Source organism: Monomorium pharaonis, chromosome 9 (assembly GCF_013373865.1).
Source record: "Monomorium pharaonis isolate MP-MQ-018 chromosome 9, ASM1337386v2, whole genome shotgun sequence".
NCBI classification, from domain to species: domain Eukaryota; kingdom Metazoa; phylum Arthropoda; class Insecta; order Hymenoptera; family Formicidae; genus Monomorium; species Monomorium pharaonis.
In genome coordinates this window covers 14,261,475-14,278,450 of record NC_050475.1, presented here as the reverse complement: position 1 = coordinate 14,278,450, position 16,976 = coordinate 14,261,475, and the positions used below count along the sequence as shown (strand labels likewise).

General features: G+C 42.4%; 1 protein-coding gene across 1 annotated transcript; it reads right to left on the bottom strand.

The window, feature by feature from the left end:
* Positions 1 to 1,370: 1,370 nt before the first annotated feature.
* Positions 1,371 to 6,553, bottom strand: LOC118647466. The gene is made up of 2 exons (XM_036292488.1): positions 1,694 to 6,553; positions 1,371 to 1,595 (listed from the first exon to the last, which is right to left on the bottom strand). Exons 1-2 carry the CDS (start codon positions 6,551 to 6,553, stop codon positions 1,371 to 1,373), a joined length of 5,085 nt encoding a protein of 1,694 aa, XP_036148381.1.
* Between the last annotated feature and the right edge of the window lie 10,423 nt (positions 6,554 to 16,976).

Here is a 16,976-nt window from a genome sequence, read left to right as displayed (position 1 = left end):
TATGTGGCTGTTCTCCGCCACATCGGGCACCCTTGGGCTCGCCCACCAATTAGTGCGCAGTGCTGTCAGTAGTCAGCCTAACCCCTTCACAGAAAAGAAAACTGATTTTTAGTTTGCTTTAATCGCGCTGCGGATGGTCTTTATGTAGCGTGTTAGCTGCATCTTATTCCCGAAACACTTAAGCCGCTTGTTCGCCTATCGGCGGCGCTGCGCACCAACTGGCGGGAAACAACCCAGCTAAACTACCCAATCAGCAAAACAATATTTAAAAAATATTTTCAATAATATTTAAAAAACTTTTTAAAAAACATTTCCAAAAACGTTAAAAATAATGAGATAGGTTCCCTTTTTCAAATTAGAAAAATGTTTTTTTAAATGTTTGGACAAATATATTTTTAACATTTAATAAATATTTATTTTAAAATTTAAGAAAATGTTTTTTTAACATTTGGTAAATAATTTTTTTAATATTTACTAAACATATTCACAACAAAAGCAAAAAATTGATTGCATTATTAAATAATTTTGATAAATTCAACGTAACCTCACCAATCTAATAAATTTCTACAATAATTTTATAAAGGGGAGAAGACTATACATGTTTCAGCCAAGCCACAGTACCTGTTAGAACATGTTTAATTTCTGCGCCTGAAAAAACGGTCACCCATCAAAGTGACCCAACAATCACTCCCGACGTTGCTTGACTTCGAAGATCGTACGCATTCTAATGCTTCGTGATGATCCATGAATACTTTATGTTAATGCATACATATTTGTTATAGATTATTTCAACAGATGTTGTCAGAAGGATGAAACATGTATAGTTATATTGTAACGTTTCGGATGTACGTTTGCAGGCTCGTGCCTGTCGCATACGTCAGCGGAATTATTGCTTCGATGACAATGCGGGCGAGAATATACACTTCTCTCGATTTGATATCATAGCAAACACTTTATTTTACTCTTCGGGAGGCCGGAGGCTTACAGTTGTGAAGTTGTGACTGAAATATGCGATCGTGTCTACTTGAGTGTGTAACAACGACGAGCGTGGTGAACAATATAGCCCGAAAAAAAAAACGCGCGCGCCAGAAGAAGAAAAGCGGAAGTAGTTCCTTCCTGGCGCAGTAATACCAAGAAAACGCGTCACGCGTCGCGGAAGCGCACATGTCGGTATGACAGAAATTCGAGTTAACAGTTGACATCTTGGTGTGCTGGCGCTCATACAAATTTAGAGAGATAAACGATACAACGCCGCCCCCCTTGAAAGGCTTGCCTTTTAATATATAATGTAACGCTGCGAATAATGAATGAAGATTAACAAAACGGTTATAACTTAAATACTAATCTACCACTCTGACTAAAAGGTAACCTTAAAGACTATCGTCAGTAGTTTCTACGGGTAATATCGCAAGTTTGGTCAAAGGTCTAGTAAGAAGTCCCTTCGTAGTTTTAACATCCGCCGTGCGAACGATTCCATCAGATCCAATATGGATTTCATGAACACGACCCAATAACCAATTCAAAGGATGTAAATCCTGCTGCTTGACCAGCACGAGTTGACCGCGTTGCAATTGATTCCCCTTCGTAGCCTTCCACTTTGAACGCGTTTGTAAGGAGTGGAGGTACTCTAAGGTACTCTACTCCACCGACGCCAAAAATGCTGTCTTAGCTGTTCTACGCGCTGCCAACGTACCAGGCGGTTTTCGCTTAGGTCGGTTAAATCGAGAGTAGGGAAACTATTCATCGGAGTGCCAATCAAAAAATGACCGGGGGTCAAATACGCCAAGTCGTTTGGGTCCGCGCTCAACGCTGTGATGGGCCGCGAGTTGAGAATTGCTTCTACTTCACACAACGTGGTTTGCATCTCTTCATATGTCAAGTGAGCCTTGCCTATGATTCTATGCATATGATATTTAGCGGACTTTACCGCGGCCTCCCACAATCCTCCGTGATGCGGGGAACTGGGAGGTATAAAGCTCCACGAGATTTGCTGATCGCGTGAAAATGTTTTAACCTTATCCTGAACAGTGTCGTCATTAAGTAAGCCATAAAAATCCTTTAATTGGTTTTGAGCGCCGACAAATGAGGTTCCGTTATCGGACCATACGTGAGAGGGTCTCCCCCTGCGCGATATGAAACGCTTGAACGCGGCTAAGAACGCATCCGACGTAAGATCACCGACAAGTTCTAAGTGCACGGCCTTGACCGTGAAACATACAAAAACGGCAACGTATGCCTTATGATTACGCGCGTTTCGACGCTTTCCTTCTCGTAAGATTAAGGGGCCGGCATAATCAACACCACACCGTGCGAACGGCCTCGAAATAGTGACGCGACTGGAGGGAAGGGATCCCATTAAGGCCTCAGAGAGTACCGGCTTGACTCGGAAGCATCTGACGCATCTTAGGACAATTCTTCGTGTTGTTGACCGTAGTAAAAGTGGCCAAAAACGCTGTCGGACGGCGGCCATGGTGGCTTGAGTGCCGGCGTGCATGCTGCGTACATGTTCCTTTGAGATGATACGCTTCGTCAATTCGTGATCACGAGGTAATAGAATCGGATGGCAGGTGTCATGTGGTAAATTTGAGTTTCTCAACCTACCTCCTACTCGAATTAATCCGGAGTGATCCATGAATGGTGTTAGCGATAAAATTTTGCTGGATCTACTGATGGCTTCAGCATTGCTTAAGGTTTTGTAATCGTCTGGAAAGGAATGCTGTTGGACGATCTTACACAAGCGATGCAATGCAGAAGACATTTCTTCATGAGTGATGAACAATGTCGTAGCCCTTGATGATCGTCTGGCGAACCTAATGCAGTATGATATGATGCGGCAAACCTTGTCCAAATTCGAGTATTTGTCGAGGATTTCGTTGATTATGCTGACATCTACGATGGCAACATTGACATAAATTTTCTGAAGCTCCGGGATGTCGTTTCCAAGACGTGGAAGCTTGTTGACAGGCCATTGACACTCGCTCTGTTGCAAGAAGGCTGGCCCCTTCCACCACGTGGTAGCGTTGACTAATTCACGTGGGTTTAAACCTCGCGACAATAGATCTGCGGGATTCTGGGCCGACGGCACGTGCCGCCAATCCTCGGGTTCAGTCGCTCGTTGTATTTCTCCTATGCGGTTTGACACGAACACCGAAAATTTGCGGGAGGCCGATGCGATCCAATTGAGGGCTATGGTCGAATCTGACCAAAGATATATTTTGACGTTTGTTAAGTTGATTGACGCTCTGACCCTTTCAAGCAGCCGGGTCAGTAGCAAGGCGGCTGATAGCTCTAGCCGGGGTAGTGAAATTGTCTTCAGAGGGGCGACCCTTGATTTTGAGCCAAGTAACTCGCATTGATAGTCACCGTTCTTGAGTTCCGTTCGGACGTAAATGCAGGCTCCGTACGCATATTGACTGGCATCACAGAAGCCATGCACTTGTATCATCCTATTGTTTGCACTAAATTTCACGCGTCTGGGGATTGTCAATTGATTTAATTCGATCAGCTGGTTTTTGAATGTGGACCAACGAGTGTATACGGCCTGTGGGACAGACTCATCCCAATCGACATTTGAACGCCAAAGATCTTGAAGGATTAATTTGGCAATCACGATGGTTGGTCCAAGGAGACCCAACGGATCAAACAATTTTGACACTTCTGACAGCATTACGCGCTTGGAGACCGTATCGTAAGCCTTGTCAGGCTCATATGAGAAGTGAAAGGTGTCGGAGGTGGGATTCCATTGGACGCCCAAAATACAAGCGTTCGCTTCCTTGTTAATAACGACCGACTCCTCGACCTGACTAGTTACAGGAGTTAGTAATTCCTTGTTATTTGAAGCCCACTTGCTAAGTTCGAAACATCCTAGCCTCAGGAGCTGTATCGTTTCGTCGCGTATTGTTTCTACTTCTTGAAGAGTGTTACCTCCTGTGAGCATGTCGTCGACGTAAAAATCACGCTGGACGCATGACGCTCCGACGGGGTAGATCGCTGAATGTTGCTCTGCCAGATGTTTCAAGGATCTTGTGACGAGAAATGATGCCGGCGTTGTACCATAGGTGACGGTGACTAGTTCGTAGGTTACTACGTCTGCGGCAGGGTCGTCGCGCCACAAGATTCTTTGAAGTGGAGTTTGGGACGGATGCACCAACACCTGCCTGTACATCTTAATTATGTCGGCGGTCAGTACAAATTTAAACGTACGAAAACGCATCACGATTGACGTTAAATCCTGTTGTACGACCGGACCAACTCTCAACGTGTCGTTTAGAGATACTCCAGTAGTGCTCTTGCAGGAGGCGTCAAACACGACTCTGATCTTCGAGGAAGGCTCCGAGGTTTTGAAAACACAATGGTGAGGCAAGTAGAATGCTCTTATATCTTCATTTGCAGTAATATCCACTCGCCTCATGTGACCGAGCGTTAGATATTCTGCCATGAATTGCGAGTATTGAGCCCTTAATTGAGGGCTGCGGGCAAGCCGCCGTTCCAAGCCTTGTAGGCGTTTTAAAGCAATCTGTCGAGATTCTCCTAATTTCGTCATCGCTGCGTCCTTGATCGGGAGTTTGACCACGTATCTTCCTTGTGCATTTTGTGATACATTTGTTAGATAGTGCTGTTCACAATATGCTTCATCTGCGTTATGGCTAATAACGTTGGTGATGTCCTCTATTTCGCAGAAGCGTTTTATTTGATCATGTAATTGAACGTTCGATATAGTTGCTGCGAATGAATGTATATTTCGCGGAGGTGACGACACGATGTCCCGGCGCCCTGCCAGAATCCACCCGAAGTGCGTTTTCTGTAACGTCGGGTGCTCCGTGGAGGCCTTGATTTGTCCCACGCAAAGCAACTCCCAGAAGAACTCGGCTCCGATGAGCAAGTCGACCTTGGCTGAGACGTTGAAATGTGGGTCGGCTAACTTGAGGTTACGAGGTATGTTGTATGAGCTTCGTTGCATAGAGAGCGTCGGTAGTTTACCAGTTATTTGATCCGTGACAACGCAGTCAATTGTGATTGAATAAGAATTCACTCGGGATTGAATCCTTACCTTGACCGCTTGAGTAGCCTGCGAATTTGTATTATTTATGCCAGAAATTGATGTATTTAGCGGGCGTGGAGGCACTCCAATGATTCGTGCATATTCCATGGTGATAAAATTAGCTTGAGAACCAGAGTCCAATAAAACGCGGCATGGCTTCGTAGATCCGTTGCGGTCGAAGGCATTGACCAGCGCCGTGGATAGCATCGTGTACTCTTCACCGTGGCTGGTTGACGCGTGTGCTGACACGGTTGATGAGGAGTTTGGCGTCCTGGGTGCATCAGTGTTATCGCCGTTGCTGTCGTGGGTCTTTGGCGTGCTCTCTCTTGCATGTAGTAACGTATTATGCTTTGCCTTGCACACTCTGCAACCTCCAGATGTGCATTGGTCTAAGGCGTGACTCGGAAATCGTAGGCAATTGGTACAGATTTTACGATTACGAACCTCTGAAATCCTTCGGGAAACCGGCAGCGCCAAAAAATCCTTGCAATGGTACATGGCGTGTTCGCCCTTGCAAAAATTGCATTTTGCCTTGACGGTGGCGACACATGAAGTTTGGCGCTTCGCGTTGGATTGCGGCCGCTTGTGAGCGTCCTTGGATGAGACGTCGCTAGCCTTACTCGTGGCCTCGAGCATCTGGCATTGATGAATGATGAAATCATTGAGCTGCTTGAAGGTAGGAGGTTCCATTCCGGCTAATGAGGCTTGCCATTCTCGCAGTGTGGTTGCGTCCAGTTTTGAACTTACAATGTAAACAAGCAGGTCGTCCCACTGAGATGTAGGGCGTTTGAGCGCGTTAAGAGCTCGCATATGTCTGTTGACTCCATCTGCAATACGCCGTAATTCAATTAAATTTTCCCTTGTCATAGACGGCAACTCCATGATCGCCTCAATGTGTGTGTGGATTATGACACGTTTGTTGTCATAACGCTCCCTCAATAATCTCCAGGCTACGTCATAGTTCAATTCCGAAATTTCTAATGAATGTATTACGTTACTCGCATCACCTGATAAGGAGGATTTTAAATATTGCAGTTTTTGTATGTTGCTGATAGACGTGTTTGAATGTATGACCGACTTAAATGAGTCAAAAAAGGGAAACCATTCATCGTACTTGCCAGAAAAAGATGGAAGATTTAATTTAGGCAGTCGTACGTTGAATGGACCCTCAGATCGATTGGACGCGTTCGAGGTAGACGGTGAGCTCGGCGGGGCGCGTAACGCAAGTACGGGATTGAGAAGTTCGCGAATCTTAGCGGATAGTGAGAAGAAGGCCTCCTCGAAAGTACCGCGGTCGTTGATTTCGTTCTCGTCTATCGACTCGAGTTGAGACTGTATTTCATTGTACTGCGACCAGTACTCGTTTAATTTAATTTTGCGCTCTTCGAGTTGAGCCGCGACGGAAGGCGTTGCTACCGAAATACCTTGGACGTAAGTGCTTATACGCGTGCACGACCCCTTTACGACCGCACGCTGTCGTTTTAGCGAGGCCGGATCCTGCTCTGCGGACATTGCGAATGACGACCCTGTTCGAACGCGTGAGATATTACGAGACGACTTGGCACCCCGAAGTGAACAGTTACCCTTACCGAAATTGCGCGCCGAAGATTTCCGATGCAGGCGGAGTGCTGTCGTCCTCGGATGTGGTCGTGTGGAAAAGTCCCTCAGTAGGTCCTTGCCGTCCTTCAATTCCGTGACGAAGTTCTGCTTGAAGCCGAGATCCGTCCCGATGGTGCGAGGCTGCGACGATCCGGGCGAGAGTCACCACGCGGCGATTGAAAGCTTGTAGGTTATGATCGGGCGGTCCCTTGCTGCTACTCGCCGTTTGCTGAATGTATCTCGCCGCTGGGAGCGTGGTTATTGTCTGACCTTTAATTTGATGCTGAGGGCTTAGTGGATGCACCAAGATTCGTCCCCGACGATGCGAGGCTGCGCCGATCCGGGCGGGAGTCACCACGCGGCGATTGAACGCTTGTAGGTTATGATCGGGCTGTCCCTTGCTGCTACACGCCGTTTGCTGGTTGCGCCTTGTCGTGGAGACGTGGCTGATTGCCTGACCTTCCTTGCCCCCTTGCGAAGATCCGGATTGGTATCCGGCTCGAAGGACCAACAATGTAACGTTTCGGATGTACGTTTGCAGGCTCGTGCCTGTCGCATGCGTCAGCGGAATTATTGCTTCGATGACAATGCGGGCGAGAATATACACTTCTCTCGATTTGATATCATAGCAAACACTTTATTTTACTCTTCGGGAGGCCGGAGGCTTACAGTTGTGAAGTTGTGACTGAAATATGCGATCGTGTCTACTTGAGTGTGTAACAACGACGAGCGTGGTGAACAATATAGCCCGAAAAAAAAAACGCGCGCGCCAGAAGAAGAAAAGCGGAAGTAGTTCCTTCCTGGCGCAGTAATACCAAGAAAACGCGTCACGCGTCGCGGAAGCGCACATGTCGGTATGACAGAAATTCGAGTTAACAGTTGACATCTTGGTGTGCTGGCGCTCATACAAATTTAGAGAGATAAACGATACAATATTTTTATAAATAAATATAAATATAAAGTATTACAATTTTTTACTGATTTTCACATATGTGAAATAGTATGTGAAATATGGAAAGATCTATTTTTGCTCTGTTCGTAAAAAAATAAAAAATAAATCTGTCATTTCTTATAATTTTTAAGTATTGTTAATATGGTATATTAATTGTTTCAATAAGTGCAATGTTGTCTTAATCTCCATTTTCTTTATGTTCCGATGTTTCAATCTGTGCCTCAGAGGTTTTATTTATATGCTTTTGTGACTCTTTCATTACATAGATTCACTTCCTCTTTACACTTGATTTACGCTACATAATTAGTGAAGTTTCCCAACCATAATTTAATATTTTTTTAAATATTATTCTAAACAACTTTTTAAATGTGAAATAATTATTACAGAAACATAAAATAAGTGTTACGTAAATATTATTTTAAACAATTTATTAAAATCTTAAATTAATATTAAAATATTAATTAAATATTATATAAATATATGTCCTAGATTATTATTTCAAATAATTAATTATTGTAACATAAATATTGATAGGATATGAGGGGCGAAAAGAACAATTTAGGATCACTCGTCAGATCAATATGCTCGGTATATTTTCGCACAACGGTACAAGAGAGCCAAATATGGCGAACGCGACAAGAAGAAGCAGGGGCGCGCAGAAAGAAAAGCGGAAGTGAGCATTTAGTACATAGAGAATCTAGAAGGGGGACTCCGAGGTACGCGGCATGAGCGCCGCCGCTGAGGGCGCCATCCAGTAGGGCGAGTCCCCATGACGGGTCGCATGATCGAACTTAGGCCAACACTTCCCCTCGAACCTGGCATGCTCGACTCTGATCATTGGATGGAAGCGAGCCCGAGGAGTTCCATGCATTTTCCGTGTCTTCCTCTGGGCAGTCCTTTGGTCAGGATGTCCGCCGTCATCTCGTCGGTGGATACATGCTGGATCGTGATCAGGTTACTATTGACGGCATCGCGCACGAAATGATGTCGAATATCGATATGCTTGGACCGTGCGTGGTGAACCGGATTCATGGCCAGCCTTAGAGCGCCATTATTGTCGTTTTTGATGACGATTCCGTTCAGAGCAACTCCGAGTTCTCCAAGTAACCCATTGATGTATAGGGCCTCCTTTGTAGCGTCTGACAAGGCCATGTATTCGGCCTCGGTCGATGATAGGGCCACCGTTTGCTGCTTCCGGGACTCCCAACTGATGGAAGCGCCGCTCATAACGAAGGTGTAACCCGTGTATGACTTACGGTCGATGCCGCAATTGCCCCAGTCGGCATCCGTGTACATCTCGGGAGGATTGCTGGAATCAGAATAAACCAAACCAACATCATTGGTGCCTTTTAGGTAACGCAATACTCGTTTTGCCGCCCTCCAGTGAACCTCCGTGTGACAGTTGTTGAACTGGCTGAGCCGACTGACGGTGTGAGCAATGTCAGGTCTGGTTGATGTCGATAAATACATCAATGCTCCTATCAACTCCTGATAGGGGGCTGTGTGGGCGTCGTCTCCCCCAGGGTCTCTTTTGATCAGTTGGACGTTTGGACCCATTGGTGTGGCGATGGGTTTACAGTCGAGCATGTCGAATCTCTTGAGAATGTCGTTGATGTATCCCCTCTGCTTTATGGCAATCTTCTTATCGTCTCTCGAGAACTCTAGGCCCAGGCAGTATTTGACAGTGCCAAGGTCTTTAATCTCGAAATAAGAATTAAGGTGACTTTTTATCCTTTTGAGTTCTGCATCATCTCCTGATGCAACGAGTAAATCGTCAACATATGTGACGATAAAGCTTCTGTTGTCGATGGGTCCGACGAGGTAAACGCATGGATCAGCGTTTGACGGGACAGCTCCGTAATCCCGAAGCACCCCATCCAACTTAGAGTGCCAGGCTCGGCCTGCCTGGCGAAGTCCGTACAAGGCCTTATTGAGAGAGCAAACGACGTCGGATCCTTGAATCTCCTTCAGCATCTTCTTCGCTGCTTCTTTGATAGGTTCGCTTGTCCGTCTGGATCGAAGCATGTGTTCCAGGATATCTTCCAGATACTCTGGTGCTTCCATAAAAATGTCCTCCTCGACGTCGCCATTCAGATATGCCGCAGCAACATCGAGTTGTTCGATTTTAATGTCTCTTTGGGCCGCGACAGCTACCACGGCTCGTATGGAACTCATCCTTGCTACAGGAGCGAACGTTTCGTGGAAATCAATTCCGGGTCTTTGGGAGAATCCCCTTGCAACAACGCGTGCCTTCCGCTTCTCGATTGATCCATCGGAGTTGAATTTGTTGCGCAGAACAAATCTGCTTCCAATTACCTGTTGATTTTTCGGACGCTCCACCATCTTCCATACGTCATTCTTAATTAAGGACGTCGTCTCCGCAGCCATAGCGTCCATCCATTCGGAACAATTTGCATCCGACATCGCCTGTCTAATGGGAACTTCAGTCACACATGCAAATTCTGCTTGCTCGTCCGCGTTGTGACTATAATCTTTTCGAGGCCTTCCGGGTCTTCCTGTCCTGATAAGGCGTGGACGTCCTCTTCTTCGGATTTGTGTCTGCTCTACGTCCGGATCATCGACTTCCTGTCGTTCCTCGATATCTTCCTCGACTTCTCCCTCGTCGATACTGTCAGGCCCCGAAGACAACTCGATGTCCGTGCCGTCTGTCGTTGGTTGATCCTCGGATTTATCTTGTGAAGAACCTTGCGAATAAAAATCTTCAAGAGCTCTAACCTCTTTTGAGGGGGTTTCCAAAAATTTCACATCTCGAGTGATCTCGACCCTTTTTGAATCCGGCAGCCAGATCCGAAAGCCTTTTGATTCCTCGGTGTATCCAATGAACACTCCTTCCTTGGACCGAGCGTCAAACTTTCCTCGCGTAGGAGTCTTATCGACGCAGAAAGCCTTGCACCCAAATTCCTTGAAATAGCTTACGGACGGAGCCCTGCCTTTCCAAACCTCATGAGGAGTTCTACTGTCGAGTTTCTTCGTCGGACAACGGTTTCTGATATAATTTGCCGTAGAAACTGCTTCGGCCCAAAACGACGCAGGCAGGCCCGATTGAAGTAGAAGACATCGCGTTGAATCCACTAAGGTTCGATTCTTCCTCTCGGCCACGCCATTTTGTTCCGGACTGTAGGCAGTGGTCAATCGATGTTGTATTCCTTCGATCTTCAAATATTCGTCGAATTCCTTGTTTACGTATTCGCGACCGTTGTCCGATTGGATCGCCTTTATCTTCACATCATGCTGTTTTTCGACAAACGCTTTGTAAGCCTTGAATTCTTCGAGTGCCCGATCCTTACTCTTAATGAACCTTATCTCCGTCCATCTCGAATGATCGTCAGTGAAGGTTATGAAGTACCGTGATCCGCCGTTCGAAGTGACTCGCATCGGTCCACAAATGTCAGTGTGAATTAGCTCTAACTTCTCGGTATTCCGTTCCGACTTCTTGGGAAACGAAGGTCGCACCATCTTCCCCTGAATGCAAATCTCGCAGTCCAAATCTTCGGATCCGTGTCGTAGGTCGATGCCCCGAATAGCTCCACTTTTGCTTCCTTGGACGAGATCTCGAAAGTTAAGATGACCCATACGACGATGCCAAGTTTTGCTTATGTTCGTCGCCGTCGCAACCTGGCTAATTTCTTCCGCACTTTCGCGACATTCGGATGGTCCCCCATCGACGTAGTATAGGTTGTTGATCCTTCTGGCGATCAGTTTCGTGCACCCCTTTTGATTGGTAACCATTGCCTTCTGCTTGTCGAACGAAATTCTGAAACCTTTATCTGCCATCTTCGAAACTGATAACAAATTCATGCGCAATTCTGGAACGTGTAGTGCTTCGTTCAGGGTTACTTCACTTTTCTTTCCGTTCATCGTGGTTGCAATCTTTGCCACGCCTTTGGCTTTAATCTCCGCTGACGTATTGCTGGCCAGTTTCAGTGTACCGGACTCATCACTGTTTACTTCAGAGAATACACCGATGTCCTTGCACATGTGGGACGTGCACCCGCTGTCGAGACACCACATGTCTCTGGTCGAGCAGTCTGCGATTTGGCAAGTGTCGGACGAGCCTTCAGTCAATAGAAGAGATATGCGAGAAGAGTTTTTGTTTTCTACCTTTGACGACGGGCACTCTGAAGCTTTGTGTCCCTTCTCGTGGCACTTATAACACTTGAATTTGAAGCTCTTATCCCCTTTCTGTTCCTCCTTACCAATGGCGTTGTGTTTCGAATAGTTCCGCTTCTTTCTGTTGACGAGCAAAGCATCTTGCGATTCGGTCAATGTACTTTTCCTTGCGTCGAATTCTTCCACAATTTTGGTACGTAGGTTCTCGGGAGTCGGAAGCTCATCACGACTTTCAATTGCAATCCTGAAATTTTCGAAACTTGAAGGCAAACTATAGAGCATCATTACGGCAAGCTGATCGGGATTTATAACAACGTCCATTTCCGATAATTTATCCACGGCGTCGAAAAAGTCATGCAAATGCTCACGTACGTCGCCGCCCTCGCACATCTTCTTCAAAGTGAGTGTTTTCAATAGCGTGGCTTTACGAGCGGGTCCCTTTGATTGGAATGTACTCTCCAATTTCATCCATAATTCTCGCGACGTCTCGCAGTTTTTGACTAGCTTTAATTGACTCGCTCCTATAGATAAGATTAAATCTGACCTCGCTTTCTCGTCCTTGGTGCGCCATTCTCGTACGTCTGCTGCGTTCGTTCCCGTTGGCTCAGGCTTCGGTATCTCGCCGCTGACATAACCCCACGCGTCGTTTTTGATCAGTAGCGCGCGCATTTGCAGCTTCCAAGTGTCGTAATTTTCGCGCCCGAGCGCCTCGATACGCACGATGCCACTCGTGTTCATTTTCACGTGTCGAACTGTCTGATTTCCACGAAACGGTGTAGATACGTTGATGCGCCCGACAAGGAGTGACTTTACCGATCACTTCACGAGACGATACGGTAGCTTCAATATTTTCGACGCGAAACGACCGACCTCCTTCTTTTCGCCGGGTACGCAACGACTTCCGTGTACGCACGACGAGAGATTTTTTTTTTTTTTTTTTCTTTCACGATCGCGTCGTTGTTGTTCTCTCTCGCGTTCTCGCGACCGCACCGAAACTTCTGGAACCGACGCTACGAGCCCTCGCTACGAAGCTGGATGTTCCCCCGTATTCCGCTAATATTCACGAGTTAATACGATCTCGGATGTCTGGGCCCATAACCTGATAGGATATGAGGGGCGAAAAGAACAATTTAGGATCACTCGTCAGATCAATATGCTCGGTATATTTTCGCACAACGGTACAAGAGAGCCAAATATGGCGAACGCGACAAGAAGAAGCAGGGGCGCGCAGAAAAAAAAGCGGAAGTGAGCATTTAGTACATAGAGAATCTAGAAGGGGGACTCCGAGGTACGCGGCATGAGCGCCGCCGCTGAGGGCGCCATCCAGTAGGGCGAGTCCCCATGACGGGTCGCATGATCGAACTTAGGCCAACAAATATTAAATCAATATTAAATAAACATTTTTTAAATATCTTTTTAAAATATTTTTTTAAAAGTTTAAATAAATATTACATAAATCTTAAGTAAATGTTATGTAAATATTATTTTAAACGTTTTATTAAAATGTTAAATTAATATTAAATAAATATTCATTAAATATTATATAAATATTTGCTCTAAATCATTATTTAAAATAATTAATTATTGTAACATAAATATTAAATCAATATTAAATAAACATTTTTCTAATGTTTTTTTAAATATTTTTAAAAGGTTTAAATAAATATTAAATAAATGTTATTTTAAACGTTTTATTAAAATGTTAAATTAATATTAAATAAATATTAATTAAATATTATATAAATATTTGCTCTAAATTATTATTTTAAATAATTAATTATTAAAATATAAATATTAAATTAATATTAAATTAATATTTTTTAAATATTATTTTAAATACTTTTTAATTTTAAAATAAATTTTAAATAAACATTAAATAAATGTTACATAAATAATTTTCTTAAACTATTATTTTTAATAATAAATTAATAAATTAAAATATTAAATAAACGTTAAATAAACGTTTTATAAATATATTTTTTTAATTATTATTTAAAATAAATAATTAATATAAAATAAATGTTTAATAAATATTAAATAAATATTATTTGTACAATAAACGCTAAAATATTTCATACATATATAAAAAAATATTGCTCAAATTTTGCAATAAAATAAATCAATATTATTAATAAAAAAAGTTTTTTAATTAGAATTGGTCTGAAATTATAAAATATTATAAATTATAAAATTTATAATATGCAATAGAAATTAATCTTTTCAGATAGCACAAAGAGTTCCAAAAGAATTCAATTGTATGTCACCAGTTATGAATTCTTTTTAAGATCTTTTTTATAAAAATAATTCTTTTTACATCTCAAAAAGAATTCATAATTGATGACATTATTGAGTTCTTTTTGAATCTCTGTGCTATCTCTGTGCTATCTTTGTGCTTCAATTAGGTGAACGATAAACTTTGTGTACGCACGCATACATATGAAAATAAAATTACTTATTTTATAATATAAAAATGGTATTTTTATGCAAATTTAATGCAAACACATTATTATATATATTTTAATCAAACATAAAAGTATATATATAATTGTATCTAATTTGATACAATTATATATGAATTTGTATATAATTTAAATTGAAAAAATTCTAATATAACTTTGAATAATATGATATGGAGTTATAAATATATATATATATATTTTTTTTTTTGACATAATTATATATAATTATTTAATTAAAAAAGAATTTTAATATAATTTTGTATAATTCAATATGGGTTTATAAATATCTTGATATAATTATATATATTTATTTACTTGAAAAGTAATTTTAATAAAATGTTGTATAATTCAATATGGGGTTATAAATATTTTGATACAATTATCTACTCAAAAAAAGAATTGTAATATAATGTTGCATAATTTGATATAAAGTTATAAATATTTTGATATAATTATATATAAATTAATGTATAACTTGATCTTATTATATGTAATTATATATAATATGATATAATTATACATAATTAGATATAAACTTTTTTTCCCGAGTATATATATGTATTTTTAGTTATATATATGCATTTATGCTTTATATCGTGTAATACGTTGAGTATTATATAATTAAGATTAATCCGTTTTTATGTTCTAATATAAAAATATACGCAGGAGGCAGTTATTGAATGTGACGCGACAAAAGAAATAACGTAACTTCTACCGCGGCGCCTATAGTACGAGATTATCATCTCGTTTTGCCAATAATTGAGAATAATGCAACCCACATATTATTATATATGGATGGATTCGGCTTTTAATGCTCTTTAATTTTTGTCCTTATAAAATTTTTAAAATGTCGAAAAAAGGGGTGGGGGTAGAGTAAATTAGGAAGTTTGACATTTTTGAAAAATCTAAATGTACTATTGTAAAGAGTATAAAATGCCATAAAAATTTTGTATGTTAAACATTTCTTCATAAACCTTATATTTTAAAAGATGTTCGCTAAAAACGAAAAAATGCGTTATTTTCGAGGAGTGATTTCAATCCCTAAACATCGAGATACGCCACTAAAAAAAATATGGGTCTAATATTTTTTCATGTTCTACAATGTATTCAAAGCTCATTAAAATCGGTAAGGGACAGTTCTATCCGTTCTCTTGTAAGAAAAAAACTATTATATTAGGTAAATTGTTTTATTGTCCAATTGTTTTGTTGTCTTATTGTTTTCCCTACAAAAATAATAAAGTAAATGCGCCAACTATAAAAATATTTATACAAAATTTATTTATTATAACTTTTTATTAAAATGGGCCTTTTATTAAATTGGCTTATTTTACCTTTTTTAAAGATCTGAAATAACTTCAAAAACTTTAATAAGTAAAGATTTTTATAAAGGTGGAGAGAGAGAGAGAGAGAGAGAGAGAGAGAGAGAGAGAGAGAGAGAGAGAGAGAGAGAGAGAGAGAGAGAGAGAGAGCTAGAGAGAGAGAGAGATCACGGAGAGCAGAGCGATATAATCGAGAGAGAGCAGAGATATACCCTATAGATCTCTCTCTCTCGCGCTCTCTCTCTCGCGCGCTCGAGAAGCGCGAGAGCCCGCTCCCGTCTACTATCTCTCGCGCGATCCTCGCTCTCTCTCGCTCTCTCTATTCTCTCCTGCTCGCTCTCTCTCACGTCTCTCTCTTCTCTCTTCTCTCTCCTCTCCTCTCTCTCTCGTCTTCTCTCTCTCTCTCTCTCTCTCTCTCTCTCTCTCTCTCTCTCTCTCGCCTCTCTCGCTCTCGCTCTCTCTGCTCTCTCTCTCTCTCTCTCCTACTCTCTCTCTCTCTCTCGCTCTCCTCGCTCTCTCTCTCTCTCTCTCCGCTCTCTCGCTCTCTCCTCCTCTCTCTCTCTCTCTCTCTCTCATCGCTCTCTCCTCTCTCTCTCCTCTCCTCTCTCTCCTTCTCTCTCTCTCTCGCTCGTCTCTCTCTCTCGCTCTCTCTCTCGCGCTCTCCTCTCTCGCTCTCTCTCTCCTCTCCCTCTCCTCGCTCTCCTCTCTCTCTCTCTCTCTCTCTGCTCCTTCTCTCCTCTCTCTCTCTCTCTCTCTCTCTCTCCTCCCTCTCTCTCTCTGCTTCTCCTCGCTCTCCTCTCTCCTCGGCTCGGCTCTGCTCTCTCGCTCTCTCTCTCTCTCGCGCTCCTCTCTCTCTCTCTCTCTCTCTCTCTCGCTCTCTCTCGCTACTCAGAGAAAGGAAGAAAGAGTCGAAAGACAGAAAGGGAAAGAAGAATAATAACGCTCTTAAATATATTTAATCTAATATAGTATGTGTTAACCAGACTTATTTAAAATTTATAAATAAATACGTAGGAAAGAGTAAGCTGTAAGTTTTAATAAGAAGCACGGTCTCTCATTCGTTATAGCGACTACAGGGCATCTGCGCGGCAGGGCCGCAGGTATTTCTTTATGCCAAGTGAAAGCGCGTGGATATCGATCATATAAATAGAATTGTTTGTCTACGCGGAGATGCGGCCCTATATAGGAGGAGTTATTTTTGAGTGCTGTATCGTGACTCGTTACAGTTCTGCGTTTAGTTCTACGGGGTTTTAGCCGCGACCAACAGTGCGACGGTTTCATGTGCTGTGTCATAAATAGAACAAAGAAACTGAGATGCAATTAATTTGATATGTGAGCGAAAATTATTCTTGATTATGCTATTAGAATTGATTTCTTATATTTGCATTGCTCTTCTTGTCTTGTTAGTGAAGGTTTGTGTTTTCAATTAAAATGATGCTTCGGGGAGATTCGACGCGCGCGCGTACACGTCTGAC

Coding starts and splice junctions, on each gene's coding strand:
- LOC118647466 (XM_036292488.1), bottom strand. CDS start 6,553: ATGTCCGCAGAGCAGGATCCGGCCTCGCTAAAACGACAGCGTGCGGTC. Junction 1,596..1,693: donor ACCTAAGCGAAAACCGCCTG/GTACGTTGGCAG, acceptor ACGCGTTCAAAG/TGGAAGGCTACGAAGGGGAA.